At 44.5% G+C, this 22074-nt stretch overlaps 3 protein-coding genes across 3 annotated transcripts; 1 reads left to right on the top strand and 2 right to left on the bottom strand.

Annotated features, from left to right (window-relative positions):
* The first annotated feature begins 6284 nt into the window (after positions 1 to 6284).
* LOC123054397 (pentatricopeptide repeat-containing protein At3g22150, chloroplastic) lies at positions 6285 to 9297 on the top strand. Its single transcript, XM_044478167.1, has one exon. The coding sequence runs from the start codon at positions 6366 to 6368 to the stop codon at positions 8778 to 8780; it is 2415 nt and encodes an 804-aa protein (XP_044334102.1). The 5' UTR covers positions 6285 to 6365; the 3' UTR covers positions 8781 to 9297.
* Positions 9298 to 9675: 378 nt separating this feature from the next.
* On the bottom strand, positions 9676 to 12661 carry LOC123054398 (alkylated DNA repair protein ALKBH8 homolog). Its single transcript, XM_044478168.1, has 6 exons — positions 12122 to 12661; positions 11846 to 11932; positions 11039 to 11164; positions 10576 to 10860; positions 10184 to 10249; positions 9676 to 10093 (listed from the first exon to the last, which is right to left on the bottom strand). The coding sequence occupies exons 1-6, from the start codon at positions 12542 to 12544 to the stop codon at positions 10034 to 10036; spliced, it is 1047 nt and encodes a 348-aa protein (XP_044334103.1). The 5' UTR covers positions 12545 to 12661; the 3' UTR covers positions 9676 to 10033.
* A 963-nt stretch (positions 12662 to 13624) lies between these two features.
* Positions 13625 to 21101, bottom strand: LOC123054396 (dual specificity protein kinase YAK1 homolog). Its single transcript, XM_044478165.1, has 18 exons — positions 20293 to 21101; positions 19391 to 19590; positions 18837 to 18990; positions 18652 to 18761; positions 18494 to 18563; positions 18337 to 18419; positions 18157 to 18238; positions 18020 to 18060; positions 17703 to 17825; positions 17347 to 17491; positions 17161 to 17260; positions 16363 to 16451; positions 16086 to 16160; positions 15542 to 15616; positions 14665 to 15437; positions 14430 to 14588; positions 13983 to 14233; positions 13625 to 13902 (listed from the first exon to the last, which is right to left on the bottom strand). Exons 1-18 carry the CDS (start codon positions 20464 to 20466, stop codon positions 13823 to 13825), a joined length of 2784 nt encoding a protein of 927 aa, XP_044334100.1. The 5' UTR covers positions 20467 to 21101; the 3' UTR covers positions 13625 to 13822.
* Positions 21102 to 22074: the final 973 nt, after the last annotated feature.

Here is a 22074-nt window from a genome sequence, read left to right as displayed (position 1 = left end):
TAGGCGGGGAGATGTTGGGAAACATAGTATAAAACAAAAAGACGTCCTACGATCACCTAGAAACAACATGAAGATGCATATAGGGTTTGGATCAATGATCGTTACCGACTCCGGAGTGCAGCAGAAGTAGACGAGTCGGTGTAGATCGTACTTGGAGCCCCTTGTACCGTTGATGACGATACTGTGAACCGCCCTCGAACGATCCCCTGAACAGAAGACCGGAAGCACGGCCTCTCTACTTGGTTGCAAGCGTATGGTCTTCATGATCCGGCAGCGCTTTGCCGTGCAGAGTTAATCATCGCCGAAAAATAGAGCGAGGAGATTAGTACCACATTGAACTTCTAATTATGAGGATTAGAGGAACTAGAACTAGATGAACTAGAGAAAACTCCAAAACTTATGTAGACAATAGGGCCAATACCTCAAGTATATATAGGCTAGAGGGGGAGAGGAGGGCTGCTACCAAGGAGGTAAAGTCCCTCCTTGGGGCGCCGGCCAAGGGGAAGGAGTTGGACTCCACCCCTAGTCCAATTCACCCCCCACCCTCCGACAAGGAAGGGGGGGCACCTCCACTTGGGCCCATGTGGCCAAGTTGCCTTCCACTTCTTGGCCTTTTAAGACCCGTTGATATTTAATTAATTATAAAAGCCTTCTAACAATTAACATGTCCTTTTTATATAATTTAATATCATTGTGAACTTTTTCCACCTATATATTATTTACCGGGAATATCCAGTATTGCCCTGATAAACACCGAAACCCTTCCGGTGACCCCGGAACGCTTCCTTTCCTCTCGAAATTATTTTGAATACTAATAAACAATTTCACAAATAAATCCTCGATACTCTCGTCCTACTAACACTCAACGGATCGTGATTACCTTAAGCTTGTGACCCCGTAGGTTCAGCAAATCATAGAGATGAACGAAACCCCTTCGTTCAATTACCGATAGCGAAACCGTCGACGTCCATATCGATCCCTATGATTATACGAATGATATTGATGTCTACTACGGAACCTTCTTCTTGTAGACGTTGTTGGGACTTCAAGTGCAGAGGTTTGTAGGACAGTAGCAAATTTCCCTCAAGTGGATGACCTAAGATTTATCAATCCGTGGGAGGCGTAGGATGAAGATGGTCTCTCTCAAACAACCCTGCAACCAAATAACAAAGAGTCTCTTGTGTCCCCAACACACCCAATACAATGGTAAATGGTATAGGTGCAATAGTTCGGCGAAGAGATGGTGATACAAGTGCAATATGGACATTAGATATAGGTTTTTGTAATCTGAAAATATAAAAACAGCAAGGTAACTAATGATAAAAGTGAGCACAAACGGTATTGCAATGCTAGGAAATAAGGCCTAGGGTTCATAGTTTCACTAGTGCAAGTTCTCTCAACAATAATAACATAATTGGATCATATAACTATCCCTCAACATGCAACAAAGAGTCACTCCAAAGTCACTAATAGCGGGGAACAAACGAAGAGATTATTGTAGGGTACGAAACCACCTCAAAGTTATCCTTTCTGATCGATCTATTCAAGAGTCCGTAGTAAAATAACACGAAGCTATTCTTTCCGTTAGATCTATCATAGAGTTCGTACTAGAATAACACCTTAAGATACAAATCAACCAAAACCCTAATGTCACCTAGATACTCCCATGTCACCTCAAGTATCCGCGGGTATGATTATATGATATGCATCACACAATCTCAGATTCATCTATTCAACTAACACAAAGAACTTCAAAGAGTGCCCCAAAGTTTCTACCGGAGAGTCAAGACGAAAACGTGTGCCAACCCCTATGCATAAGTTCACGAGGTCACGGAACTCGCAAGTTGATCACCAAAACATACATCAAGTAGATCACGTGAATATCCCATTGTCACCACAGATAAGCACATGCAAGACATACATCAAGTGTTCTCAAATCCTTAAAGACTCAATCCGATAAGATAACTTCAGAGGGAAAACTCAATCCATTACAAGAGAGTAGAGGGGGAGAAACATCATAAGATCCAACTATAATAGCAAAGCTCGGGGTACATCAAGATCGTGCCAAATCAAGAACACGAGAGAGAGAGAGAGAGAGAGAGAGATCAAACACATTGCTACTGGTACATACCCTCAGCCCCGAGGGTGAACTACTCCCTCCTCGTCATGGAGAGCACCGGGATGATGAAGATGGCCACCGGTGAGGGTTCCCCCCTCCGGCAGGGTGCCGGAACAGGGTCCCGATTGGTTTTTGGTGGCTACACAGGCTTGCGGCGGCGGAACTCTCGATCTAGGTTATGTTCTGGGGGGTTTCTGTATATATAAGAGGTTTTGGCGTCGGGAACAAGTCAGGGGGGTCTCCGAGGCGGCCACGAGGTAGGGGGCACGCCCAGGGGGTAGGGCGCCCCCCCCCACCCTCGTGGTGGCCTCGGGACTCTTCGGGCCCATCTCCGATGCTCCGTGGGCTTCTTCTGGTCCAAAAACAATCTCCATTGAATTTCAGGTCAATTGGACTCCGTATGGTTTTCCTTTTCTGCGATACTCAAAAACAAGGAAAAAACAGAAACTGGCACTAGGCTCTAGGTTCATAGGTTAGTCCCAAAAATCATATAAAATAGCATATAAATGCATATAAAACATCCTAGATGGATAATATAATAGCATGGCACAATCAAAATTTATAGATACGTTGGAGACGTATCAGCATCCCCAAGCTTAATTCCTGCTCGTCCTTTAGTAGGTAAATGATAAAAAAAGAATTTTTGATGTGAAATGCTACCTAACATATTTATCAATGTAATCTTCTTTATTGTGGCAAGAATATTCAGATCCATAAGATTCAAAACAAAAGTTTAATATTGACATGAAAACAATAATACTTCAAGCATACTAACAAAGCCATCATGTCTTCTCAAAATAACATGGCCAAAGAAAGTTATCCCTACAAAATCATATAGTCTGGCTATGCTCTATCTTCATCACACAAAATATTTAAATCATGCACAACCCCGATGACAAGCCAAGCAATTGTTTCATACTTTTGATGTTCTCAAACTTTTTCAATCTTCACGCAATACATGAGTGTGAGCCATGGACATAGCACTATAGGTGGAATAGAATGGTGGTTGTGGAGAAGACAAAAAGGAAGAAGATAGTCTCACATCAACTAGGTGTATCAACAGACTATGAAGTTGCCCATCAATAGATATCAATGTGAGTGAGTAGGGATTACCATGCAACGGATGCACTAGAGCTATAAGTGTATGAAAGCTCAAAAAGAAACTAAGTGGGTGTGCATCCAACTCGCTTGCTCACGAAGACCTAGGGCATTTTGAGGAAGCCCATCATTGGAATATACAAGCCAAGTTCTATAATGAAAGATTCCCACTAGTATATGAAAGTGACAACATAGGAGACTCTCTATCATGAAGATCATGGTGCTATTTTGAAGCACAAGTGTGGTAAAAGGATAGTAGCATTGTCCCTTCTCTCTTTTTCTCTCATTTTTTTGGGCCTTCCTTTTTTATGGCCTCTTTTTTCTTTTTCTTTTTCCTTTTTATTTTTCGTCCGGAGTCTCATCCCGACTTGTGGGGGAATCATAGTCTCCATCATCCTTTCCTCACTGGGACAATGCTCTAATAATGATGATCATCACACTTTTATTTACTTACAACTCAAGAATTACAACTCGATACTTAGAACAAAATATGACTCTATATGAATGCCTCCGGCGGTGTACCGGGATATGCAATGAATCAAGAGTGACATGTATGAAAGAATTATAAAGGTGGCTTTGCCACAAATACGATGTCAACTTCATGATCATGCAAAGCAATATGACAATGATGGAGCGTGTCATAATAAACGGAACGGTGGAAAGTTGCATGGCAATATATCTCGGAATGGCTATGGAAATGCCATAATAGGTAGGTATGGTGGCTGTTTTGAGGAAGGTAAAGGTGGATGTTATGGTACCGGCGAAAATTGCGCGGTACTAGAGAGGCTAGCAATGGTGGAAGGGTGAGAGTGTGTATAATCCATAGACTCGATATTAGTCATAATAAAGTCACATGCTTATTGCAAAAATCTATTAGTTATCGAAACAAAGTACTACGCGCATGCTCCTAGGGGATAGATTGGTAGGAAAAGACCATCGCTCGTCCCCGACCGCCACTCATAAGGAAGACAATCAATAAATAAATCATGCTCCGACTTCATCACATAACGGTTCACCATATGTGCATGCTACGGGAGTCGCAAACTTTAACACAAGTATCTCTCAAATTCACAACTACTCACTAGCATGACTCTAATATTACCATCCTCATATCTCAAAACAATCATAAGGAATCGAACTTCTCATAGTATTCAATGCACTTTATACGAAAGTTTTTATTATATCCCTCTTGGATGCCCATCATATTTGGACTAAATTTATAACCCAAGCAAATTACCATGCTGTTTAAGACTCTCAAAATAATATAAGTGAAGCATGAGAGATCAATAATTTCTTCAAAATAAAACCACCGCCGTGCTCTAAAAGGATATAAGTGAAGCACTAGAGCAAATGACAAACTACTCCGAAAGATATAAGTGAAGATCAATGAGTAGTCGAATAATTATGTAATTATGTGAAGACTCTCTAATATTTAAGAATTTCAGATCTTGGTATTTTATTCAAACAGCAAGTAAAACAAAAGAAAATAAAATGACGCTCCAAGCAAAACACATATCATGTGATGAATAAAAATATAGCTCCAAGTAAAGTTACCGATGAACGAAGACGAAAGAGGGGATGCCATCCGGGGCATCCCCAAGCTTAGGCTCTTGGTTGTCCTTGAATGTCACCTTGGGGTGCCTTGGGCATCCCCAAGCTTAGGCTCTTGCCACTCCTTATTCCTTATTGTCGGTTTTGTTCTTCTTTCTCGTTGAAGTATTTCGGCATCCGCTTGACGTAGTCACCTGTGTCTGGACAGACAATGATGGATGTTGTCACATCAAGAGGGCCCTAAGAATATATCTCCATCGTCGAGGAGCAAATCCCACTCTCGAGCTATCTAGTCCTTTGCCAAACTTTCCGATGAACCGTAAGTTATCGTTATGATCACCGTGTTACAGATGACATTTGAGCATCCCCAAAGTCCATCGCGTTCGGAAGTGACTACGATTCTCGCGTGGTCTGGGGAACTAAAACACATGCTAACACCCCTATAACAATTGATTTCGGACAATATTATCTCAAAGTATAACAAACATGATTGGATCGATTCAATATGATCGGTCTTCTAACGTCATATTCATAATATTGTTTTAGGACTATCTTTACACTTAACGATATCCTAAAATCCGAAAAACATGATCACCAACAACACTTGAATCGGTCTTAGAGGCAAGACCGGAAACCTATATTATATCGTTTATCATGTGCATATGAGTTTTCACTGAATCACATATTCCAGTATCACAACAGTTATAGTATGAAATATAAACTCTTAATTATGAAAATAGAAATATAATAACACAATATTATTGTCTCTATGGCATATTTCCAACAGGAGAACCTTATTCCATCTTTAGTGAGCTGCCATCTTCTCGCTTTTTTAGCAGGACACAAACCCTAACAAAACTCAAAAAACTAACACATAAAAATGGAGCCCTCCGGCCGAAAATGATTGGGGTCCATCACGCTCCCATGGCCCTAAAGCCACGGGAGATGAGGCAGATCGGTGATACGTTGACAGGCGACTGGAACCTTAGTTGTCTTTTCCCTTGGGAGGAGTGAAGAAATCGAAGCAACACAGACATGAAATCAATGGAATCTGAACGTTTCACCTCAAAAATCAATATCATTTATATTAGCAAGAAGATACTCCCTCCGTTCAAAATAGGTGTCTCAACTTTATGCTAACTTTAGTTTGTATTAAAGTTGAGACATTTATTTTTTAAACAGAAGAAGCAAGTTTTTTCAGTGTCAAAAGAATAAAACTTTCGATAATGTTATCCGACAAACGTCGTCAGCTGGGGGTGGCAAGCGAACGCTTTTTTCCTAATACTAGTTTTAGTTGTTTTGTAAGATCAAACAGTGACAGTTTTAAACAAAAAAATGTATTTTTATGATGAAACTATCATGTTGTTCTGAAGAATTTGTCATCCCCTCACAACTAAAGCTGCCAGTGAAATTAAAAAAAAAAGGAAAGAATATAGATGCAAAAAAAGAAAGCGGGTTTTGCGAATACGCTTCTGCCGTCGATGCGTCTGTGGCTCACCCTCCTCGCCGCTCGACCCGGCACGAGGCACGGCTCACAGTCACAGGGGATGAGGAGATGAGCGAGAGCGAGAGCTGCTAGGAGGAGCGACACCACCGCATGGCTCCTACTCAGTGCGCCGTCTCACCGCCACCCGCCCCCACCAATGCCGCCAATGCCGCCGCCGCCGGAGGCGGAGGCAAGGGCAGGACGCAGCTGGCGGTGGCGCAGGTGAAGAAGCTCTGCAAGCAGGGGCGGCTCGAGCAGGCGCGGCGGCTGCTGCTGGACGCGCTGCCGCGCCCGCCGCCGACGCTGCTCTGCAACGTGCTCCTCATCGCCTACGTCGCCGCCGCGCTCCCGGACCACGCGCTCCGCCTCTACGCGCTCCTCAACCACGCCGCCCGCCCCGCGCCCCGCTCCGACCACTACACCTACTCGTGCGCGCTCACCGCCTGCGCCCGCTCCCGCCGCCTGCGCCTCGGGAGGTCCGTCCACGCGCACCTCCTCCGCCGCGCCCGCTCGCTCCCGGACACCGCCGTCCTCCGCAACTCGCTGCTCAACCTCTACGCCTCCTGCGCGAGGTACCGGCACGGCCGCGTCGATGTCGTCCGCAGGCTGTTCGACGCAATGCCTAAGAAGAACGTCGTTTCGTGGAACACCCTCTTTGGCTGGTACGTCAAGACGGGACGCCCCGATGAAGCCCTGGAGATGTTCGTGCGCATGCTGGAGGACGGCGTCAGGCCCACGCCGGTCAGCTTCGTGAACGTCTTCCCGGCGGCGGGGAGCGGCGATCCCAGCTGGCCATTCTTGCTCTATGGTTTGGTGATAAAGCATGGGGTGGAGTATGTCAATGATCTCTTCGTTGTCAGCTCCGCAATCGGCATGTTCTCTGAGATTGGGGATATGCGGTCGGCTCGGATAGTGTTTGACCGTGCTGCCAAGAAGAACATTGAGGTTTGGAACACGATGATCACTGGGTACGTGCAGAATGGGCAGTTTTCTGAAGCCATGGATCTCTTTATCCAGATAGTGGGGTCAAAAGAGGTTCCGTCTGATGTTGTGACTTTCTTGTCAGCCGTCACAGCGGTGTCGCAGTCACAAGATGTCAGGCTGGGCCAGCAACTGCATGGCTACTTGATGAAAGGAATGCACAGCACACTGCCTGTGATACTAGGTAATGCGCTTGTCGTGATGTACTCGAGATGCGGCAATGTTCAGACTGCATTTGAACTGTTTGATCGGTTGCCAGAGAAGGACATTGTTTCCTGGAACACCATGATCACTGCTTTTGTGCAAAATGATTTTGACTTGGAGGGCCTGTTGCTCGTTTATCAGATGCAGAAATCAGGTTTCATTCCTGATACGGTGACATTGACTGCAGTGCTATCTGCAGCATCAAATACAGGAGACCTTCAGATTGGTAAACAGTCGCATGGGTATCTCATCAGGCATGGCATTGAGGGCGAAGGCTTGGAGAGCTATCTGATAGACATGTACGCCAAGTCTGGCCGCATAGACATGGCTCAGACAGTGTTTGATGGCTATGGGAATAACAGAGATGAAGTCACTTGGAATGCCATGATAGCAGGATACACACAGGGTGGCCAGCCTGAACAGGCAGTCTTAGCATTCCGGGCAATGATCGAGGCAGGTGTGGAACCTACTTCAGTGACACTTGCTTCAGTGCTTCCTGCCTGTGACCCCGTTGGAGGGGGTGTATGTGCAGGGAAGCAGATACATAGTTTTGCGCTGCGCCATTCTCTGGATACCAATGTCTTTGTAGGTACAGCTCTTGTCGACATGTACTCCAAGTGTGGGGAGATTTCTGCTGCAGAGAATGTCTTTGGTGGCATGACTGAGAAGACCACTGTCACCTATACGACAATGATCTCTGGTCTTGGCCAGCACGGTTTCGGCGAGAGAGCACTATCCCTCTTCTACTCGATGAGAGACAAGGGGTTAAAGCCTGACGCCGTGACCTTCCTGGCGGCCATTTCAGCATGTAATTACTCTGGACTCGTCGACGAAGGTCTTTCTTTGTACAGGTCAATGGAAACATTTGGGCTTTCAGCTACCCCTCAGCACCATTGCTGTATCGTGGATTTGTTGGCTAAAGCCGGGAGGGTGGACGAGGCATACGACTTTGTAGAAAGCCTGGGTGAGGATGGAAACTTCATTGCCATCTGGGGATCACTTCTTGCATCCTGCAAAACGCAGGGCAAGATGGAGTTGGCAGCATGGGCGACTGAGAAGGTGCTCAACATCGAGAAGCAGTATGGTCACGCAGGCTACAATGTTTTGCTGTCGCAGCTATTTGCTGCTGAAGGTAACTGGAGTAGCGCTGATGGTCTGAGAAAGGAGATGAGATTGAGGGGGTTGAGGAAAGAGGCTGGTTCTACTTGGATCAAAGTCCAGAGTGCAGCATTGCAGGACAGATCTGTGGAGAGAAACCAAAAGCAAAATTGCCCCGAAAATGATCACATGTTCTCGATGCTGGATGCAGATACTTCTTACAGTACAGACGCAATCATTTAACAGTTTAAGTACTTATGGCACGGATAGATGGAAGATTTGTTGATACCTGGAGATTAGCAGGTGGTGATTAGCTCATACTGTCATGGATCGAACTCCTGCTACCTGCAGTTATGTCATGATTTGCCTTCTCCCAGAATACAGTTCCTCTGGAGTCTTTGAGTGGATGAAACATGAAACCCCAGCCTGCAGGCGACGCCGCCATGGTGAAAAGTGAGCAAGTGCGCCGAGACAACATCGCATGCTTCCATCGGAAATGAAACAAGTTGATATCAATATACGCATCCATCAGAGATGAAACAAGATGTTGAGATCAAGACCATGAACCACTGGATGGAGAACCAGCTGCAGCGTAGACAGCATTAATTCTGAGACCTGACATGTGAGTACGCCCCTGTGAATGAAGTGTACATCAAATTTTTGTTCATACTTGTTGCTACTGAGACGCTGTAAACATTCATGTAAAATGTCAATTAAAGAAAAGTATCACAAGGTTATACTTATACAGCCAATTTAATGATGTTTCTTCAGCATTCTAGATATGAATGTAATATCTTACTTAAGATCACATGATTACCCAGCTTGCACTCTGCACTCTGTACTAACATATTTGGAATCACTCAGATCAAGGTAGCAAATTACTACAAGCCTCAAACGTACTGCCTGAAGCATCCCCACGATATAGCTGCAGAACAGTAGCTCGAATCCGTCAACAAAACCAGCAAAAGAACTGAAACGTTGGAGATACACCAAAGCACTAAAGTTCAAATGAAACATTGAGCAAAAGAACCCAGCAGTGAAAGAATCATATTCCCTCCATTCCATAATTCTTGTCATGGTTTTAGTTCAAATTTTGAAATAAAACCAAGGCAAGAATTATGGAACGAAGGGAGTAGAATTTAGTTCCAGAATAACGTTGACATGATATCATTGAATTCCACAACAATATCAACAATATGATAATAAATGGTGATCACTGTAGTTGTACAAATACAACAAAAATATTTCAACTGGATAAATCAGGACTCCGGGAGAATTTCAGTCTCAAACTTAGTTCGCTACAAGATACAAAACTTGGTGGAATGGTGCTATCTATTGGTTTGCTCAAATATGCTTCAGCTGACTTTCCTTAGTTGGAGTGGTTGTCCTATGAAACATCATCCACCAGATCACCAGTCTGTGGTTGGTGATAACGAATTCGCCAATGGTGTAGCAGGTAATGTTCAAGATTTTATCCTTAATCCTATGTTGATATCTTACTTGCTCTGTGAATCACAAAATTGGCCATATTCACATTCGCAAAGACCCATCCTCACCTGAAATTTTTAATTCAGAAAGGGGATGAGTAAACCAGCCACATCAAATACCTATGGTGTGATATATAGTGATGTCAATTGACAGCAGACCTTTCGTAAAGTGAAGGAAACCCGCCGCGAATTTCTTTTAATGACTTGACCAGCCACATCATCAATCTACAAGAATCACATTACAACTATTATACAATGTTGCATCATTTGGTATTAAATACAGGAGAAGAATTGGCAAAGACTTATTTATAAGGTTGATATTTTATCCAACATATACATGATTCCTGTGAATAAAAATGAAGTTCAGTAGTTAATTTATGTACCTTGGTGGTTGAATTACTGTATGTGAAATGTCATGTTTAGAGCTGGAGTACGACAAGTTAACTATTTGACACTTACAGAGATTACTAGCTAACTTTTGTATTCGTATTACTGTATGTTCAATGCTATGTTTAAAGGAGGAACAAAATACTGACATAAACATTAAATACCTTATGGTGTGGTATATAGTGATGCCAAGCATATCGACCTTCTCCAGACATGAGTAACATTGACCGAGGAGGTAGAAATACAGCTTTCCGTATGCATTGTGGATCCTGGATACTACCTTCATCAGTTCCACTGACCACACTTGGAGCACGCCAACTGCCTTTGGGGTATTGCCTGAACTCCATAATGCAAGGTCCAGCCAAGGAAAGACTGAAAATCATTTCTTCGAATGCTGAGTGTGTGTCTATGTGTGGAGACAAACCTACACCACAAGGATATTCGTTTACCTGTAAACACAACCAGGTTAATTCTACCATTGGTTGTCAAGAGCTACTACTGTTAGCAATAGATAAATAAGAAAAGAAATCTGTAATTAGGCCGTACCAAACCAACAAACAGGAAATTTAAGCTACAGTTGTCAAGTTCAATGGAAACCAAAACAGTGGTAGGAACGTGGAAACTTACTGTCAATTGATCCACCAGTTTGCCAGTACAATTCTTCACGCCAGGGAACGTCACAATTTTCTCAAGGATTTTCGAAACAAAAGATGGCAATTCACCCAAGAACTGCTTCGAATCAACATTCCTAGTCTGTCAAGTCAACAAAACCTTGTTACAATGTAACTTTGAGGAGCCTTCACACCAAGATTTGATGATTAAAAGTAAGGAGTGGCAAAGGAGATATGAACTATGGAAAGTTATTCATGGTACAAGGTACGTAAACCATTCCCATCTACAGAAAGGAGTTAAGCTGACCGCATAGTATTTCACGGTGAAACTTCCTAAAGCAGCCTTCTTTTGTCCAATTTTCGTTTTCTTTACGCTAGGCATGTTTTTTATCTTTGTTGTGTACACTACACTAAGAAAGAGTTGCCGAAATGGCACCAACAGTGTGAAGGGCCATGGCAGGTGAGAATTGATGCTACAGGTGTAGCAAAATCAGGCAAAATGTAATTCACATTCTTTTAGTAGGCACATTTTATTTTCTTATTTCGTATTGAGAAAGAATCATATGATCTGGATAGTACATGAACTTATATTGCACTAAAAGCACAACTGACAGTCTGAGCTTCTTATTATATACTCCCTCTGTTCACCAATACAGGACGTTTTAGACTGACCACATACAAGTCTCTAAAACGTCTTATATTAATGAACAGAGGAAGTATACTAAACAAGGCAACGAGTCTGACTAACTAACTGCAACAGGGATACAGAGTCACAGAGGGAAGAACATTCTGGATGGTCATATACTTACAAGATCGAACTTACTTCATACAGAAACTCGTAACCATAGTGCTGAACTCGCCTTTTCGCCAACCTTTTCCACGGCCTACTATCCACAGCTGCAAGAAGCTCCTGCAAAAGGGGACACGTTGCTCAACCCAAATCTACTAGTCCCTCCGTCCCATAATATAAAAGCGTCTTTGACACTAGTGTCAAAAATGCTCTTATATTATGGGCCGGAGGGAGTACTACGTAGCAAGTGAGCCAGGGGGCAATTGAAGCCTTTGAAGGACAACCAGACCGAGACTCCAGTTCACGGACCTGTTCCTCGGCGGCACTGACGAACTCCTGGACCAGGTGAATTCCCGGGATGCCGAGCTCCGAGGACGAGAGGGCCACCGGGGGAGCGGAGACGGCGACGGGGGCCTTGGGCGGGGCGGGCACCGAGTAGCGTATGTGCAGCACGCGCCCGGAGAGGCGGCCGCAGGGGCGCCCGTGGAGCGCGGCCATCGCGGCCCCCGCGGCGGCGGGCTCGCGGAACCGGACGATGACGCGCGCGCCGCTGTCGTCGGCGGCGCTGACCCCCTGCACCTCCCCGAAGGCGCCGAAGGCCGCGGCGACGTCGTCGTGGGTCAGCCCCACCGCCGGCCCGCAGTTGGCCACGTACAGGACGGCGATGGGAGCGGGAAGCGCGGCGGCGTCCTCGGCGACGGGCGGCGGGCGCGTGTACCCAGACTTGGCCATCTGCGGTGTCGCGTCGCGGCCGGAGATCGAGTTGGGGGTGGAGGGAGGGGGAAGCGAGCACGCGGGCAGCAGTGGCGGCTTTTCCTTTTTTTTTTCCCCGCGCTACGGCCCAGTTTTGGCCGTTTTGCTCGGACTGAGATCCAGTGCCTTTATCAAGTGAAGTCACGCTGCAACTTTACCCTTCTAATCTCCATCCAATCCACATCCTACGGTCCAGATCACACATAGGAAAGGCTCTCAACACTTAGCAGTTTTCAGCATAGCTTTTGTGTAGATGATTACTCAACATTGAAACTTATTGCTGTAGCATTCGGACATTATGCGCTGCAGCCTTTTAATATCAAGTTCTACTGGATTTAGTGTCAACTGCAATTGATTTATTCCACTTTGATTGCATAATGCACTACTGTATAACCAAACCAAATTTTGTTTTATAGTCTGCTCATGAGTATCTGCAGTTCTTTATTTTTTGGGTTTCAATCTGTTCAAATAAAACTGAGTTCAAGTGCCACTGCATCGTTGTTTGCAGCTTATTGATGTTTGCTGCTATCCTGAAACTGCTAAGTGTTGAGAGCCTTTCCCCTTATGTGATCTGAACCGTAGGATGTGGATTGGATGGAGATTAGTAGGGTAAAGTTGCAGCGTGACTTCACTTGATAAAGGCACCGGATCTCAGTCCGTTTTGCTCAGGGTGTTACAAAAACTGGAATTTCATACATAACCTCAGAAGTTCGCAAATGTATCACGAGAAATGGCTCGATCTCGTAGAGAACAGGGATAGTTCCCACATTCCAAACACAACCACAGAACTACGACTGAAGGTCTCAGAAGGGGAATTTCGGCTCTGTTTGGAGCCCATGAATTTCACTGGAAACTTTTCAGTTTCTGCAGGTATCAAGGGAAAAACTACAAGATTTCCGAACAGAAGTGTATGCCAGCACCAAGGAAACGCATTGCAACGGTGACAGCAGAGAACAGTTAAAAACAATGTAAACTCTGGGATAATCTTGTAACTCTTAAGGCAGCGCTGAGTCTGGATTCCTGAGGCTCGGAAAGCTTCACCAAGTGAACACAACCAGATAATGCTGTAACGATCGATTCTATTATATATCATAGAGTTCAAGACTGTCTTGACAATCAGGGACCCAATGGAGCAACGCAAATGCAGCAACATTGCAGGAAAGAAAAAGAAAACCAACAGCCAGAACCATCGCAACTCCGGTTTCGCCAGTACAAATAATTTATCCCGGCAATGAATGGCATTCCTACGAGTCCACACTAAAATATGCTCCCATAATCTTTTCTGGGAAGGGACGAGGGTAGCCCGCCCGTCGTAAACGGATGCACGCCTGTTCCTCCTGCGCAAATTAGGACAACTTGGTTAAGAATACCAAAAGAAAGGTGCTTCTCTACTCTGCTAAAAGAGCAAGTAAATTACCCCAGGGCACTCCCTCGCCCATGCCGTAGGGAGGCCATGCAGGCTGCCCACTTTGGTGACTCCCCATCGGTGGCCGCATATGACTGTTAGTTGGCTGGTTGTATCTCGGTTGAAGAAATTGATGTCCATGGCGACCCCGGAGACTTTGCTGAGGATAATTCGGAGGGTTGAAACCACCGTAACTGAGTGGAACAGTAGGACGGGTGCTCCTCCCATGGGAGCCTGAGTGAAGTTGTTGACCCGCTCCGTAGCTAAGAAGCGCAGCAAAAGTAATTAGTTGGCATAACTTGGAAAGGAGCAGATCATATATATGACGTGGATTGTTATGTCTTGATTCTTGAACTGAAAGACCGATCTTGTGAAGCAAAAAAAGGGACATCTCAAGATATTCTGTCAGGTGGGTTCTTGTTTTGACGAAAACTCATTAACAAATTTAGAACACAATACCTTTGGCTTGTCGGTAAAGGGTTTGAGCTTGCAAAGTTGTGGCTTTGGGCACGGGTTGATCTGGCAGATCCGCCTGGCTGACCAGTTGCATCTCTAAGATGAAGGTTGCTGCTTAAATCAGCTGACAATGAATTGTCTTCTTGCAATAGTGACTCATCACTGCAAAATAGAACAGTGTAACCATTTACATTCAGACGAACTTTACAGCAAGCAATTTGAGCACACAATTCCTTACCTATAATTAGGATCCCAATCAGAAGGATCAAGTGTTGATGGAGCTGATGTATCCGGTAATGCGTCAAATGAGGGCAAAGGTGGAGCATTATGTGAACTATATGCTTGGGAAGGCCCATGACTAGAAGAAGCCTCCATGGAAAACCCACTCCTGGAAGTTATTTGTGGTCTCCAACTAGAATGACCAGAACTAGGTAATGAGTGCTGAGAGTAGCCAGCATGTCCGCGAATATAGGCATCCGAATGACTAAAACTGACACCATCTCCATGTCGTCCTTGTCCATGCTGAGATGTATATTCATGTGGTGGCATCGGCATGTTCTTCCTCCTGCTGTATTGGCCTACTGGTGCAGCTTTTCCCAATGGGGAGCCATGAATGCCTCCACTCGCAGGAGAACCAGAGCCATGCTTCCCAGTAGAATTAGCCGGGGTATGCATCTGGTAGTTTGGTGGGGTAAATTGTGATGGACTGGCACCAAGAGACATAGGCCCCATACTTCCAGGGCTCAATCGAATGCCTCTATCATAAGAGAGACGAGGTCTCAGCCTAATATCTGGACTAGAGCTAACATGTGAAAATCCAGAAGGACCTAATGGTGAGTAATACATGTTGGCATTATTAACATCACCATAGCTTCCATAGCTGCTAGCAAGACCGGCATTGCCAGCATAGCTACCATGGCTACCAAGGCTTCCATAACTACTCCCATAAGAAAAAGGCATTTTTGGAGGATAGGGGTTATTAGGAGGTAGACATCTGTTCGCACTTCCAACCTAAAAAAATTTAGGACATTTCAGTTTTAATGGACAAGAAAGATATTATAGGATTATAATTCTGCAAATTTAACTCAGGAGCAACATAAGAGAGTAATTATCACCTGAGGGGAAAGACCTGCAACTAACCAGTGACCTCCTCCTGGGTTGTGATCAACTGCTGCAGCATGAGCAACAGGCTACAACACAAATCAAAAACAGGATAGGTTTGAGAAAGAAAGAAAGATTGAATGAATGTGTTCACAAGCTAAAACTAAACTGTGTTTTAGGCTTTTAGTTAAGGTAGAAAGCTATCTTATATCTACTAAGATCAATGATGCAACCTGTAGAACAACACTAGTGTACACAGGGAGCATTTTACATATTGATAGGTTTGTCGATTAGTGTATGTCTGTATGAGAGAGACAGGAAATTGTTAACTATCTGCAGACCATTGGTCATTATCCTCAACGAGGCAATATGCCAATAAAAAATCAAGAGGTGATGATAAGTTTATTTGTCACAGCCTAATATTATTTTTATGCAAATATACTTGTTATTCCTCCGAAGATAGATAATTTCAAACCCCAAGCACATCATCTAGCTTAATTTCAATTCCCTTCTTTGATAAATACGAAGTTAAGACACTCGAAGTAAAACCATACTCACAATTCTTGGAGTCTCAGAGACAGGCTCATATGGACCAATAAAAGGTTCGCCTGTAATGAATGGATGGCCTGACGCCTGAAATAGGATTGTACAAATCATGTCCTTGCACATGGATCTGAATTATGTAAGACTACCAACTTGTACGTAAGAATAAATTGTGTTTTCATGAGTAAAAAATAACCTGACATAATAGACTCTAATGAGATTGAAAATATTGAAGTCTCAACCTTTACATAAAGGCCAAGGCAATACAATTGCACAACTAGCATGGGAATACCTGAAATGGCGACCATCGCTTATTTGGATCAAATTCAAGAAGTCCCCTCAAGAAATCAACTAACAGCACGCGATCTGCTTTTTCTGTCTCTGAATCAAAATGCAACACCTGAGAACATAATATCAAACTTGCAAGTTGTACTCTAAGAGCTCTATTCTGCAGATTCAAGATAGTTGTACTCTAATACCAAGCCCAAATTGAGGCAAATACTCCTACAATGCCTATACTCCGTAGTCCATACTAATGACCACTAACCCTGAGCCAAGTTGCATCTAGTTTATCGTTCGTGTTACTGATCGAAAGCAGCACAGCAACGCCTAACTATAACAAGATAACCTTTGTAGGGGCAAAATGCATTGCTTTCAAAGACAAAATTACAACTCAAGAGGACACCAGCATGTATGGAAAATTAAAAAAACTATACTGACAGGGAGCAGATTGAAAGGGCTCCCTCTAGTTCCCCAAAACATGCCATTTCAGATACTAGCAGTCTAAAAACACAACTTTGACTACCAAGTTTTATTATAATATTCAAAAAGCCTGACAAAACTACAATTTACTAAAGCACATTTGATAAATAAGTTACACATGTGATTTCCCAAAATCCGATCAAGATATTTATAAAGATAACAGTAGTAAACTCTCAAAAGTTTGACTGCAGCTATGTCGAAAGTGACATGTTGCGAACAGGAGGAAGTATCAACGAGTACATATGGTACTGATCTGAAGCCTATTCTAAACAACAGCTAAGAAGCCAAAATCTTATTCACAGAACTAAGGAGACACAAAAAGACAAACCTGGCAATTTTGTATTGTCCCAAGGATAGGTATATATTAGTTGGTCCAACCTTTGCTGTGGGAAGTACCATTTCCCTAATTTCGGCCTTTTGGTCTCCCTCTGGTATAGATAGTAAGGCAGAGCATTAAGATAGTCTATAATACAACAGAAATCAATGTTATTTTGTGGAACCACAAGAAACTTACCCCCTCGACCTCGTCTTCACTTAACATTCTGTATGCAGTGCCAGGGCCATCATGTGCCCCAATACCCAGATAACCACTTCCAACATGTTTAAAAAATTTAGCAGTATTCTTAGCTTCCCTTAGCAAGTCATCTGGTGGTTGCCCCCTATAAATGTTTTATTCGAAGGAACAAAAAAAACAAGCATTATAACATGGTAAAGCTCGCCTGTGTAAAATTCTTAACTGACCAAAATAACTAAAAAGGGTGAGATTAACAACATTAAACTCAGCAGAGGCATCTGCTTTAGCATGCTGACATGTACTTAATAGTATGTAGATACAGAACTAGGAGAGAAAAATACAGGTACAGGACCTACCCGAGAATCTTTAGCATACGCTTAAGCACATCATATTCTGATGCCCCAGGAAATAAGGGTAGTCCTATAAACAGTTCGGCAACTATGCAACCAAATGACCACATATCAATCGCAGTAGTATATCTGTCACTGTTAAGGCTCACGTAATTTGAAAAGGCAAAAAGAACTTCATCAAAGAAATCATTGCTCTTTTTAATAAATACTTCATCGAAGAAATCATTGCTCTTTTTAATAAATATAAAAGAGCATTCCAGAAAATGTTGATCAAGATCCTTATGGTGAATGATATGCAACAACTTGCCCTGTATATAGGATACGGATAGCCAAGGAGAACTTCTGGAGACCTGTAATAGCGGCTCTAGCAAAAAGGAAGGGTCGAAGTCTTACTTTCAAATAACAAACATTACTTGAACAAAAAAAGTTTAATTATTATGTTACAGAAGTTTAAAGAAACCTGGATGTATGAGTACACAGTTTTACCCTCCAGGCATGCTGATCCAAAATCGATAACTTTCACTGCTGCAGCTGTTTTTGCACTGTAAATTCATTGTACAACCTCAAGCAATAGTTAGCAAGGGAAAATACCATCCAAAACATAATAGTGCAAAATTCATTACTGATAGGGGCTACTCACGTCGGAGCTAAGAGGATATTTTCTGGTTTCAGATCGCAGTGAATGATGCCACCATCTCTCATCACTATCATGGCATCTAATATCTGAAAACATAAAACAAGATCAAGCAACAGGTACTAAGTTACTAGTTAATGGGAAATGCAGACTAAGACCATACCTGTTTTGAGAAGGCCTGTACAAATTGCACTTTCAATCCTCTTAAATGATTCCTTTTTAAAAGCTCATACCTATAATCTCGAAGTTCATAGTGCAGTCTGAACAAAACTAAAAAGGAATGAACCTACTACCGAAAAGGTTCTACGGAAGTAAACTTACAGATTTTGACCAAGCATTTCAAAGGCAATACACAGGTGATTTTGGAATGAGAGATAATCTAGCATTCGGACAATGTTGTGCTTATCATCAGGATCAAATTTCTGATTTAGCTGCAAGATAGCCACAACTAAAATGGTGAGCTATCGCATATATTAATGAAAGAAGTTCCTAATGGACCATCATACCGTTCGCAACAGTGAAACCTCCATGATGGCCTGCTGATAAAACGCGGGCTGGTTTTTTATAACCTTCACAGCAACATACTTGTTGGTTTCTGTGTCCCAGCATTTCACAACTTGGCCAAACGTGCCTTGGCCAAGCATTTCCTTGACAATGAACCTGAGTACCAAAATGAGAAAGGGGTAAAGTTCAACGATATGCTCGTCATGCTCAGCCGCAGCTTTCCAGACTCTCGGAAAAGGAAATGCTGAGACAGCCAACGCCGATTTATTAACAGAACTTCCGGACGTGACATCAAAATTGGAAGCGCCGGTTCATCTAACTTAAATGCATATGTATAAGTATAATCTTCAATTACTTGTCAACAAAAATGCCCTAGCAAATTTCAAGATGAACATACTTGTTTATTGGTCACTGATCAGGATACATAAAGCCTATTTCATATAATTGATTCTGGAAGAGTAGTACCATCCGCTATAATAGTCTACAAATTTATAAAGTAACAATGCACTAAAAAAATGGACAGGAAGATGAAACAAAGCTAATGGGGAAAAATTACCTCCGATTTGATGTCTTGTTGACCAACTCCAGGTTGACATACAATATGAGGTCCCAATTTGCATTATCAACTCCATCATTGTGGGCTGGGGTTGAAGGATGGGTGAGAAAGCGCTTTGGGTTTAGTGTCTCTGAGTACTTAAACTCGGGGTGGCATCTTTCAAAAGTGTTAATGATGTCCGCCGTTAGCCTTGCAACGCACTACACGATAAGAAGTGTCAGCTGGCAGCTGAAGGACAAAAGCATATGGAACAAGAGTTGTAACGAATAAGTGAGACAGCATCTCCATGTCTCATATGGTAATATGAATCGTTTATAGCGCATACAAACAAACTAGTGAGTGTTTGCTCATAAATGTTGCTTAAAAGTGCATGGATGATGCCTTGTTCAAATGCACGTCAAACTTTGAGAAGTTTACCTACAACATTGCTCAGCTGAACCCCGCTAAAAAAACATTGCTTAGCTGAACAGTGAGCACTGTTACGACTTAGGGGAATGCTGAAGTGGCTACAGATGAGTAGTGTACCTCAGAACATTCTTACTAGCTAAAAATAGTTTGGTATGTACATTTTTCTCCCCATTTGTGACCCCCCTTCAGTTGCACTTAATGGGTACAATCGACGACGCTACAAACTTGACAGGCAAACAGCGACACCATCTTCTATGAAACTCCAGCACTCTAAACTCGCTAGTTCATACAGACGAAACTAACAGCAGTTGACTAAACATGCTAGCAAGGAGCAAAGCAGCAACAGTGGTAATGGGCTAGTCCTGCGATGAGCAGTCAAAAGCTACATCAACATGGTAGGCTGAATTCAGCAATATCGAAGAGCTAATGCCCATGGTGACAGCTATTCGATGATTCAGAAGGAACGTAGCAAATAGGAGGAGAATGAGGCGTACCGGTTTCCTCTTGACGCCATGAAGCTTGCTTATGCGTGCGGCAACGCCACTGCCCGACCCCGACGGGGACGGCTCAGCCGCCCCTGCGGCCGCGACGAAGGGCCGGAACACCGTGCCCTCGCTGGGCGCCCACGCCGGCGCCCCGCCCTTCCCCTGCCTGCCGCTCCCCTCCATACGCGCGCGCGCGCTGACCGGCTGGCCTACTCCGAGGCCGCGCGGGGAGATCTCGCCCTCGCGGCCGACGTCCACCGCCACGCGCCCCCGACCTGAGCGGCGACGATCACAGCACCCGCGGGAGCAGCCGAGCAGCCGCCGGAGGAGTCCAGCTCCATCCTAGGCTGCGTCCGCGGCGGCGGCCATCCCCCCGATCCCCCGGCGGGCAGTAATTCCGTGCTCCGGCAGCGGAATTGGGATCGGATTGGGATGGGGAAGGCGGATTGGGCTCGGCGGGGTAGGGTTTTGTCCCGTTTGTTTGTTAATTACTGCAACAACGGCGGATGAAAACGAAACAGAAATCGCGGGATGAAGAGAGAGAGCAGTGGGTGGGAGGAAGAGGGTGGACTGGCTCGGGATTTGGATCCCCGATTCGGCGCCCCGGAAACTAGGGATTCCGCTCGGAGGGAGGATGGAAGGAAGGGGGGTGGCGAGCTGGCTCCTCGACGGGGGGTGGATGGATTCCCTTCCGAAATTTCTTCCTTCCCTCCCCGCTCGTGTTCCTCCGCCTCCGCCTCGGCTATTTTCCTTGGCTTTTCCTTTTCTTTTCTTTTCCTCTGCCCCCTGTTTTGTTTTGTTTTGTTTTGTTTCCCGTGTGGAGAGAGGATATTGTGGGCGGGCGATGGTGATTAGGTGTTTGATTATCGACGAGTACTCCTACTAGTTAATGGGAAGATAACCACCAACCTTCCCGTTTTTTGTTACTCTCTCCTACTAGGAGTACTACTAGGCATCTCCTCTCCTCTCCTCTCTTGCTGCTTATTCTATCCTAGCTGACTGCGCTGGCCGTTGTTTTACATGTAACCTCATTGTGGGTGTGTCTGCAGGTGGGCCATACGTGCCAGTGGCCCGCGCGCGATGTATCCAACGGCGGGCGCGTGGGTGACAACGAAGGGGTGGATGCGTTGCCTGCCTGCCTGCTAGCCCCACGCGTCACGACGTAGGGACCGCGTGGTGTGCCCGTGGAGCCCGCGTGTCATTGGCGTGCGAGGTAGGCCTGCCTGCCTGTCCCGTCGTGGATTCTGCCGATAAAACTGTCCAGGTGACATGGTGCATTGTCCCGTGAACCCGGTCCAGCTGGCTGGTGGCGTGCACATGCACCGTTTGTCCTTTTCCTCCCCCTTTGATTACACGAGGGCGCAGGCGAGATGGTGAGCGCCGCCGCCGTGTCCATACGTCCACTCGTCTGTGTTCAAAGTTGAATCAGTCAAACCTTTTTGTTTTCGAAAATGATCCGGATCTACTATCAAAGTTAATCGAAAGTACAAAGCACCTCAAACATAATAAAAATTACATCAAAATTCTAAGACCACCAAACAACTACTACCACCATAAGAACGACACGCCGATGTCGCCACTCCCATATCGGAGCCGGTTTGACCTTATCGATGGCAGCCGGGAAGTCTTCGTGCACGTACCCTTAAGGACCAACGGCCTGGAGCCACAGTCGTAGTTGTTGAACCCCTGAATAGAACTGAAACACCTGACACCATATCTTCAAATCTCAGCTTGACCTTTGGGTGGGCTTTGGTGCGCTTTGTTGGGCGTTATGGACGACTAGGAACAAGT

Source organism: Triticum aestivum, chromosome 2D, assembly GCF_018294505.1.
Source record: "Triticum aestivum cultivar Chinese Spring chromosome 2D, IWGSC CS RefSeq v2.1, whole genome shotgun sequence".
Lineage (NCBI taxonomy): Eukaryota > Viridiplantae > Streptophyta > Magnoliopsida > Poales > Poaceae > Triticum > Triticum aestivum.
The sequence above is the reverse complement of the archived record's forward strand: the minus strand, read 5'-3'. Positions and strand labels throughout refer to the sequence as shown.

What these genes read in the sequence shown, in the direction of transcription:
- LOC123054396 (XM_044478165.1), bottom strand. Translation starts at nt 20,466, where the DNA reads ATGGAGGGGAGCGGCAGGCAGGGGAAGGGCGGGGCGCCGGCGTGGGCG. An exon ending in ATGGCGTCAAGAGGAAACCG is followed by an intron (nt 19,591 to 20,292) that starts GTACGCCTCATT and finishes CTTATCGTGTAG; the next exon opens with TGCGTTGCAAGGCTAACGGC. An exon ending in GAAATGCTTGGTCAAAATCT is followed by an intron (nt 18,564 to 18,651) that starts GTAAGTTTACTT and finishes TCGAGATTATAG; the next exon opens with GTATGAGCTTTTAAAAAGGA.
- LOC123054397 (XM_044478167.1), top strand. Translation starts at nt 6,366, where the DNA reads ATGGCTCCTACTCAGTGCGCCGTCTCACCGCCACCCGCCCCCACCAAT.
- LOC123054398 (XM_044478168.1), bottom strand. Translation starts at nt 12,544, where the DNA reads ATGGCCAAGTCTGGGTACACGCGCCCGCCGCCCGTCGCCGAGGACGCC. An exon ending in GTTACGAGTTTCTGTATGAA is followed by an intron (nt 11,165 to 11,845) that starts GTAAGTTCGATC and finishes TTGACTTGACAG; the next exon opens with ACTAGGAATGTTGATTCGAA. An exon ending in ACTATATACCACACCATAAG is followed by an intron (nt 10,250 to 10,575) that starts GTATTTAATGTT and finishes TGATTCTTGTAG; the next exon opens with ATTGATGATGTGGCTGGTCA.